At 31.0% G+C, this 10,339-nt stretch overlaps 1 protein-coding gene across 1 annotated transcript in view; it reads left to right on the forward strand.

Annotated features, from left to right (window-relative positions):
* Window positions 1-10,339, forward strand: part of LOC106462009 (axin-1-like) — a 12,633-nt gene extending 2,294 nt beyond the window's left edge. Inside the window, exons 2-9 of the mRNA XM_022389126.1 lie at window positions 1,817-1,928; window positions 2,158-2,295; window positions 2,607-2,999; window positions 3,937-4,259; window positions 5,759-5,890; window positions 6,320-6,595; window positions 9,049-9,239; window positions 10,219-10,339. Coding sequence (XP_022244834.1) covers window positions 1,817-1,928; window positions 2,158-2,295; window positions 2,607-2,999; window positions 3,937-4,259; window positions 5,759-5,890; window positions 6,320-6,595; window positions 9,049-9,239; window positions 10,219-10,262 — 1,609 coding nt within the window. The 3' untranslated portion in view covers window positions 10,263-10,339. The remainder of the gene's footprint in view (window positions 1-1,816; window positions 1,929-2,157; window positions 2,296-2,606; window positions 3,000-3,936; window positions 4,260-5,758; window positions 5,891-6,319; window positions 6,596-9,048; window positions 9,240-10,218) is intronic.

The raw sequence follows: 10,339 nt of genomic DNA on the forward strand, positions 1-10,339 counted from the left end.
GTTCTCCCAACCTCTGCCAAGGATAGGGAATTTCATAGGCTTTCTTCCGATACACTGAGTGTTGATAGTATGTTGCTGACAGATGGCAAAAGTATTTTTGTAAACTGGAAGTGTTTTTTCTTCAGGATATCAGTTTTCGTAGAATGAACTAGTTTTCAAAAGCAAAAACTACTATAACAAGAACTGTTAGGGTGCAAGATAACAAAAGCCCATTGACTTCATTCCTCTACCAAGCAATTAAAGCATTATCAAAACCAAATTAAATGTAGTCCTTCACATCCATGTATTCAGCACAAAAGTTAATGAGAACTTGAACAAAGAGTTTAATTTACATAATCAGGTTTATTACTCTAACTAACAAATAATTTTGGTGAAGAGCAAATGTGCACTTAGATTTTGAAAGTTCAAACCTTTTGCCCATATGTATTCAATTCTGCATTCTAGTTTTTCATTTCACCACTCAGACAAACCATCCGTAAGCAAATTGTTTAACTTCTATATATGTTTAACCATCTGAATCAAGTCAATTACTCTTTAACTTATAGTCTTTCTTCATAGCTTAGATGTTTTACTCTAAAGTCGTTTTATTGTTCTTTTTTTTTACATTGAAGTCAATATCTGGATATTCTGGTTGTAGTAAGGAAGCTAAAACTGTTCACAGTTTTCTAAATGAGGCTAGCTAGTGTCTTATGATAGGTTTATAATAATGTGATATTTTTACCCATATGATAGAAACCCCTCTTAAAGCCACTAGGTTTAGCAGAAAGTATACTTGTTTTTTTCCTTGCAGCCAAACACTCATTTAAAGCTTCAGACTTTTATCAATATTAATATCTAAAATAACTTTCTTTCTTTTTCCACAACACCAATATTCCTCTTACACAAGCGGTAAATCCTTTCCAAACTTCCTTACCCCAATAGTGCAGTATTTTTTAAAGTTTTGTTACTAAAAGTTTTAGTTTAGTTTAGAGAATGGGACAGCCAAGATGGACCAATAGGTCTCATTTTGTCCCAGATCATTATGTTATATTATGTTTTTCATCCATTAAATAAAAACTTCTTTAAGAAATTACTAGGTTAAACAATATGGAAATATTTTTACTGAAACAATTAATCTCAATATTTAAGATGGTAAATAAAGTCATAACTTCCTGAATCTCAAAAATTATGATTATTTTAAAAATAATCACACCACTTTTGCATGCTTTATTCTTATTTTAATATATTAAACATAATGGTAACAAAAAATTGTTACATGTCTAATGGAATGTTCTCTATATGATACATCAGATTTCAGTCAACTGCTTCATTGGGCATTATTTCAAATAATTCAAAATCATTGTTGTCTTTAAGGACCAAATATCAACTGCTAGATCTTACAAGAGTGGCAAATAAATCTTTTTAATGAGGCTTAAACTGAGAAAAACCATTGACTAATGGGAAATAGAGTACTTAATTGTTGGTGGTATGGTTTTATTGTTTTGGCTATAGGAAATGTGTCTTTTTATAGTTCTTAGTGTTACATTAAAAAAATTTAAAGTGATTATCATAGCCGTGAACTAGGACTATAATATAGTGACTGAAATTACATCATATATTTTTCCAAAAACATTTTGCAGTTTCTTTCACCCTCAACTAATCAAGGACTGGTTCAAGTTCAGCTATGCATAAGAATAGAATAAAAGTAGTGCTAAACAAGAACATAAAAGTTTCAAAGTGAATATTATTGAAAACTGTTTCTTTTCTCTATTACTTCGTGATTTAGAACTTTTTTTTTTATTACTTTTCTTGCATTGTTGTTACTTTTATTTGACAGAGACTATAGTCCTACTCTTCCATCAAGAAGTCGGGTAAAAAAGCACCAGCAAATGATAAAGAAAAATGCCAGTTTACACAGTGATTATCTTGGTCATCAAGCTATAATACCTGTAAGTTTGACTGTAGTTTTTGTTTTTAAGTGCAAAGTATTCCATAAATAAGAAAGAAGTATAAATCTGTATTGGTATATATATGCATAGTAATCAGTAAAAATGTGTATTTTATAGCAAAGATGAAACACTTTATTTTGATAGACAGTGTGAGCCAAGACTTCCATAACTATGTATTATGCATTAAAAAAAAGTAACTTTATACAAGAATCCAGTTCTCTCCCTTCAGAAAACTCAGCAAACACCAAATATGTTTACAAGTTTGCAAGAAGAAAAATTTGCAGCACTTTTAACTCAAAAATTGTTTCAAGTAAAAAAAGAAAGGGCAACTCAGGAACGAGTTGAAGAGTCTTTACAAAAACTGGAGGTATGTTTCTCTCTCTTACTCTTCAGCTGAAATTATGAATGAATTTATGGTTTGGCACCTTGTGCGAATTAGTTGTGTCCTGTTTTTGTAACTAATGTCATAAAAACAAGTTTCTCTCTCTCTACAGATTGAATATATATGAATATAGCTTTTCTTAATTTCCATTGAAACATGCATGTAACTTTATATTTTGATTGAACTCGTGACTAGTTTGTTGATTGAATGTGCAAGTGCAGAATGTTTTTTTTTATTCCGATGGAGATATAACTTAGTTGAAACTATATATGTGCTTTTTGTTTTTTCATTTGTAGGCAGAAGAAGATATATCCTTGTCAAAATCTTGTGTTAGAAATTTACAGCATCCATTGGACACGTTTCTAGATATTCCTTCACAGTTTTTATCAGAAGCTATAACAGATGAGCAAGCTGTTTCAGAATACAATGACCAGTCTATTTTGGACCAGCATGTATCAAGGGTGTGGAATGACTCTGCACATCATACTCCGAGTGGATCTCCAAGTCTCTTTTCTCCTTCCTCAATATCAGTATCACCTCAACTAGAGAGGCATAGATCTGATTCATCAGGTTTTGGCTCTCTGGTGTCTTTGAGGTTGTCCACTTCAGGTATGAGTACTGTGGGCCTCTATGCCAGTCCTTACGAATCTGTTCATTCTCATCATAACAATTTGGGTCATCCAAAAGGGGTATGTAACCTTTTATTGAAATACAGGATATATATATATATATATATATATGTATAACTCTTAGTCATATACAGTAAGTTATCAATGTGCTTAAAAGATAAGATTATTAACACTGGTCTCCACAAGAAATCAAAATTTGATATATTTCAAAGATGAAAAATAATAAGAAAGCATTCATAGTTTCTGTTACAGGTTTTTAAAAATATCTTTATCTCTGTAAATTCAAAATTTTATTAATAAGTTTAAAAAAAGTAATTTATTGAACTTATGAGTAGACTTTTAATTCTAATAATTTTGTTTAATCTATGGAGAGGAAAAATATATTGTGAAAACAAAAAACTTTAAATTCTAATTATTTGAAATTTTTGCATTAGTTCTATAATCATTGTTGTAAATTATTTAGTGGCTAGAATGATTTATTGTTGTATTTATGATATCAACAATATCCACTTGATTTAAATTTTTGCATTAGTTCTATAATCATTGTTGTAAATTATTTAGTAGCTAAAATGATTTATTATTGTATTTATGATATCAACAATATCCACTTGATTTAAATTTTTGCATTAGTTCTATAATCATTGTTGTAAATTATTTAGTAGCTAGAATGATTTATTATTGTATTTATGATATCAACAATATCCACTTGATTTAACAAAATCCCTAAATGAGTCATTGTTTTAAGTAAATGATAAGTTTGAAAAAGTTGTTTATTTTTTCTTGGAAATCTTCAAGGAGATCATTATTCTAATAAGCAACACATTAATTTTTAAGCTATACATAAACCATATAAAACCATCACAATATGCTATAAACATTTGCAATGCAATTTCTAGGTTTGAACTTCCATATTAATTATAGACAATTATTCATTGTTATTTGTTAGAAAAATTGTTTGTTGTTTCTGACACAATGTTTACTTATTTTTGTTTAATAGAATCAAAATTCATGCTCAAATGCTAGTGGAACAGTTCATGATTTCACTTCTGATAATGAACCCAGAAAATTTTCTCTTCTTCCTTTCCACCTTCACAAGCATTTCCATCATCACCATTCAGTAATGGCCAAAAGAGTTGGGGCAGCATCAGAGCTGCCAAGTGTGACCTCTGCTGAACACCACCAGACTTGGCACTCCAAGGACGTGTCCAGGAAATCATGTTGCAAGAAGTTATCAACCAATGACTCTAGTAGCAGCTGTAATGATAGTGGAGTTAGTTTAGCATGTGATCCAGTGCTGCCAACCCTGGCATCTAATCAAAGGTAGTAGTCAAGACATGATTTTTAGATGTGATTAATTTTATAACACTAGAGAACCAAATGTAAATTTTTCTTTTTGAATGATATTGTACCATGTATTTCTTGACAAATATTTTAGTACCACTGCTCATCCAACCAAATTATTATGCTTTTTTTTAATAAAATACCATTTGCAGCATGGCACTATTAAAGTGTAACCTGTGAAAAAAGCATGTAAAGGATATTGACTAATTGACTTACCTGAACAATATTCATAAACTAAATTTCTTCAGTATACTGATTTTAAAGATTTCCTTCTTTTCCTTGACATTATCCTTAGTATAAAGTATTATTAATATTTTTTGTAATACTTCTCAACTATTTATTTTTATGAAGATATTTTAAAAATTGAATTAGATTTGAATATGACAAAAATCTTAATTTTTGAAGTTTCTTTTTGTCATTTAAGAATTTAAAATTTAACTAAAAGAGATTTTTATAGACCAAAGAATTAATATGTAGATCTAATCATGACATCAGTTCATCTCAACTGCTGTTGTAGGATGTTTTGGGAACTGACATTAAAAAAAGAGATAAAAATAACCAATAAAATCGTTAATTTGAGTACTAGAGGTTTACTATTATGAAGTAAATTATATTGTTTGTTTTGCCTGTTAATATTTTTATATTTGTACTCTTAACTTAATTATCAGTTTTTTTCACTTTATTTATTATAAAAAACCTTTATTTGAGAGTATAAGTGCTTTTAATTTGATTTGATAACTACTGAATAAACTTTGTTGAAAAGTATCATCTGAATTTGATACATAAATTAATGTGTCCATATCAGTATAACTTCTTTTTCTACAAATACATACTTGGGATTGTTGAACTTTACTAGTGGCCTAAGTATTTTTTGTAAAAATCAAAGCAAAATGCTTATTGGCTTATGTAATGGTAAACACCTATGCTATAACTGATTGATCGTAATATGAATTTTTGACGAATTTTAGTTTCTGTGTGTTTTAATGAGAAAAGCCAGGTTTGGGCTATATGCTGTGTCCACTGCAGGGAATTGAACCCTGGATTTTAGTATTTTAAGACCCTAGTTTTACTGCTGTCCCATCAGGGGACTTGCACCATGAGACTCTAAATGTTATTATATACTTTATTTTTAAGGAACCTATTATAGCAGAATTCTAACTTCACATTGTTGGAGGCTTTTATCAACAAGGCTTTTAAAATATACAGGAGATCATCAGAGCAGTTGGGTTATAATACAAAATCATAGTTGAAAAGCTATTTATATCAGTTATTTATCATATGTACTGTTTTGTAGGAGTATAATTCTAAACCTTTCAAAATATGACTTTTGTAAGAAGAATAAGTTTTATAAAATATTGTGATCATGTTATTGTATCTATAAAAGGGTCTAATTTATAGCTATAGACCACAAACTATTGTATGTATCAGATATGAAGTAGTAGCCAGAGAGTGTTGTTAAACGTTTTGTGTATTCTAAGGGTTTCTAGTTGGATGATGGACAATGAAAAGTACTGTTGTGGTCCTGATTTGGAGAAGGATTCTTCTACAAGACAGAAGAAATCGAATAGATATTCATTATCCACTTCATCTCCAGTACCAGGCCAACAAAGGTAAGAAAAGCTTTTAAAAATAGTACTATATGAATTACTGACAAAAGGGTATTTTACATTGGTTTTGAGAAAGGCATCAAAAACTTTTAAATTGAAATATCTACTTTTGCACATATTTATTTCAGCATAATTGAATGTAGAGGTTTTCTTAAATGTTTAGGTTTCCTTTTTTTTGAGAAACAGCATTTTTTTCCCACTGTTTGACTTGTATTTGTAATGGTAAAAGTACTAATAACAATTGGTACAGTATTAGTACTGTGTGAGTTGCTGGTGAAAAGACCTTAATAACAGTAGGTACAATATCAGTATTGTGTTAGTTGCTGGTAAAAAGACTTAGAGCCAAAGATGGTAAATAAGTGTTTGTTTTATTTTTATCCTGTAATCTCTATATAATAAAAGATAATTATTGATTATCTCTTCTATTATAAGGAATTCTAAGAAGTTAGTGGCCTCACCTTCTGGCTCCTCAGAGGGAGAAGATTCTATTCTTTGGTCTCTTCTTCTTCAATTACCAGGCAGTGTACCTTGTTATAAATCTTGTTCTTACACGCCAACCCATACTTATCCATGGGTGTTACAACCTACTCAGCCCATTGCCTTAGATCCATCCATGCCAGTCCTTCCTCCACCCGACACAGCAACACAGCTTCTGGAAGCTAAGCGACGGCTAGAAGATGAGGCACATTTAAAATGTGGAAAGAACAAGTAAGTCATTTGTTCAAAGTATAAAGAATGTTTATCGTTTGTGAAAGATGGCAAGAAAAAGATGGTATTTACTTTTTGTATACAGCCTGCAACTTGCTCGTTTATGTATAATGTGTTATAATTTATTAATTTATTAGTGATAATAAGAAATATTTAGAGATTAATAATAGTTGAAGCGCCAGAACCAGACAAGGTTTTCCCCAGTGGAGGTCAAAAATCAGATATGCAAGCCTCTCTGTCTTTTATTTTTTGTAGGTGAACAGCCATTGGGCAGGTGCGAGTGGTTTGTATCATTTAGGAAAGCTTGCCTTACTAATCTTTTAACTTCTTTTGAGAATGTTATGTGATATTTGGATGATAGATACATTAGATACATTACAAGTCAAAAGAGGTAAATTACCTATTTATACAAATCACTAGTTATACCTCACTCAGAATACTGTGTACAGCTTTGGTCTTATTATCTATGAAGGATAAGGACTTATTGGAAAGGGAGGGTTATTAGTATGATCGTGGGGATGGAAGGGTTACCTTTTAGAGAGAGGTTAAGATCTCCCAATTTATTTTCTCTTGAGAACAAAATCTGCGAGAGGTGATCTTATTGAACTATCCATGCTTTGGAGTGTGTTGTCAAAATTGCAGTTTACTCCTTTGATTGGGACCCCTCATCCTACCCCCACATGGATGTTGGTTCTCAGTGCTGGATTTTGGATTCAGAGCTGAAATGATCAACATAAGTCCTCACACATGTATTACAGGTGTCTCTGTTCCCTCACTCAATTATACTTTTGTTCACTTCACACACATTGTGGGTCACGGTACTGCAGATTATTATGGTTCTTTCTTTTACACTATCCCTCAATGATTTTCATATACCGAAGATGTTTTTGTGCTGGGGATGGTTCCTGTCAGATTGGTTTTGAGTGGGAGTGTTTACTTTATAGGGGCATCTTTCTTATGTCAATCGTCTGGATGTCAGGTTCCTGGATCGGTCAAACAATTTATCATATTGCTATCATGGGTCATATTCACAGATTGGTGGGTACGAGATTTCCCTCTGGTTTGCTGAAGTTGAGGTGAAGATGGTATGATCGTCTTTCCTATCCCCACCAGATGGCTGGGTTTTGGATTGCAGTTGACTTGCTGCTGGTATGATCCTCTTTCCTACCCCATGGATGTCAGTTCCCAGTAGTTGGATTTTGGATTGTAGTTGACTTGCTGGCAGTTTGATTTTCTCTACTACCTCATATGGATGTTGGTTTCCAGTGGCTGAGTTTTGGACTGTAGTTGACTTACTGATGGTATGATCCTCATACTACCACCATGTGCTCCCCATCAGGACTTTTAGTCAGTTCTGCTAATTTTCTAAGCACCCAATTCTTAAAGGGGTAAATATGGTATATATATATATACAATTTTATTTAAAGGCTGTTCAATTTCAAATTCTCAGATTTACAACAGATATGTTTATATAATGCTAACTTCCAATAACATTAAATATGTTGGGTTTAAATATACAGATTTATATATACAGATAACGAGCCATAAATTTAAGATTAAAATAAAATAAAACTACATTAATTTTGTAGTTTAAATTTTCATCCTTGAAAGTAAACAACATGAAAATATCAAATAACTTCTTTATATATAAATAGATAAAATCTAGTGTGGGTTTAGTTGTAACTAGATGTTTGACTTATATATTTATTCAACATATGTTACTATGTTGTCACAAACAAATTTCCTTGATAAGAAAGAATCTTTAAGATGATAAAAGCAGTGTATCTTTAAAAGTTTAATTGTCAGACCTATGTTTCTAATGACTGGGAGTATTAGAATAAGAAACTTATTAACTTTGTCTTATCACTGATAATGAAAAGACTTGAGGTAAAGTGGTACTGACACATGAGCACAGAAAGTAACATATGCGATAGTCTACAACCTGTACTAACTTCATGAGAAAATTATATTAATTAGTCAGAGTACAATATTTTTAGAGTTTTCAATTTCATTAAAACAAATATTAGTTTTCTTATGTCATTTCTAAATCAGTATTTGATGAGAAAATCAAGAATTCTAATCAAAGAAGGAAAGGCGTACTGTTATTGGAACTAGAAAGAACCTGAACTAAACTGGGTACATTTTGTTCTTAATTGCATCAGGACTTTTGGTCAGTTCTGCTAATTTTCTAAGCACCCAATTCTTAAAGGGGTAAATATGGTATATAAGCATAAGTAAGTAGTAACTGTGCAGCATTTTGTAAAACGTATGTATATTATTCTTCATAGTTAGTAACCCTAACAGAACTACTGTATCTGTTATGTACAATGAAACGCTTGTTCAGGATTTCATATTTGAAGTTAAGGTGAAAATTATTTTACTTATTGTTTTGAGTTTCTTGTGGTTTAATTGAAGTATTAAAATTTTTGTTCAAAATTTTTTTTCTTGCAAAGGTTGAACAAGAAAATTTTATCTAATCACCATCCTGGGTCTGGCTACTCTGGAGAGTTCACCATTATTGGTTACTATTTCTCTGGAGAATCAGTGCCTTACAGGACTAAGCTTCCTGGCAAGAATGTCACCCTCAAGCAATTCAAAACTCTTCTTAGCAGGAAAGGAAACTACAGGTATAGCATACAGTGGCGTAAGTAGGTTCTCACAATTGCAGGGGGGCCCCAAAGGGCCTGAGAAACTTAAGAATTGCTGACAAGGGGGAATAAATTATTTTTGCTTTAAGCTGCAATAAGATGTTTGAATCTTGAAAACCTTTTCCTGTGAAACTAAAGACCAGTTAGGTACACATTTGGAAGATAAACCAGATAATAATTTTCTAAAATTGTGTATTAAGAAATGATCAGGGTTGTAGTATGCTTAAGACCTCATTCCATTAAATGATTATGAAAAATAAGAGAATTAAAAATGTATATTGATGGTGAGCTTAGATTTTCTAGGTTTAACTATAAGGATTACATTGATAACTTAAACTACCCAGTAATGTAAGCAGAGAGACAGAAGTATGAAGAGCTGCAAAATTATAAACTGTTTTTGTTTTTATCTATATCTTCATTCATGAATGTTATATTTGCTCATGTTCTTTTTGTCATTTTGTTTACAAGTAGATTTTGCCAAGATCCAATAAAAAACATATTTTTGTTTTTACTATATTCTATGATAAGTAGACAAATCTAGAATGTAGTGGTTGTAAATGTAGAAATAAATGTAAGATATGAGATTAAATTTTTATGTGTTTTACATTTGCTTCATGAAAATAAGATAAACAAAAACAACAACAAAGAGGTACAGAGTTCTAAACTGTGGTTGTTTGTTCAAACCACAAAGTTTAAGGCTTCATATGTTGCAATTCAGTTGTAAGAATATCTTGTTGAGAGAGAGAGAGAGAGATAACACAAAGAACATTTTTAAAAGGAGAGAGGTAACACAGAGATTATAGAAAAATTTTATAAAAAGCCGTGTTGCATACTTTCATTCTAGTATGAAAATTCAGATAAACAAATATTGAACTGTAAATTCTTTATCTTTTTATTTAAGGATTGATTTATATCCTATATTAATAATATCAGCTGTACGAAGTTTTACTCACAGTATATCTTTTTTTTTCACAGGTACTTCTTCAAGAAAAGATGCAATGAATTTGAAACTGGAATAATAAATGAAGAAATATCAGATGACAATGAGGTGTTACCTCTTTGGGAAGGGAAGGTCTTTGCTACAGTTGAATTGGTA

This window comes from Limulus polyphemus, unplaced genomic scaffold (genome assembly GCF_000517525.1).
Source record: "Limulus polyphemus unplaced genomic scaffold, Limulus_polyphemus-2.1.2 Scaffold1074, whole genome shotgun sequence".
Lineage (NCBI taxonomy): Eukaryota > Metazoa > Arthropoda > Merostomata > Xiphosura > Limulidae > Limulus > Limulus polyphemus.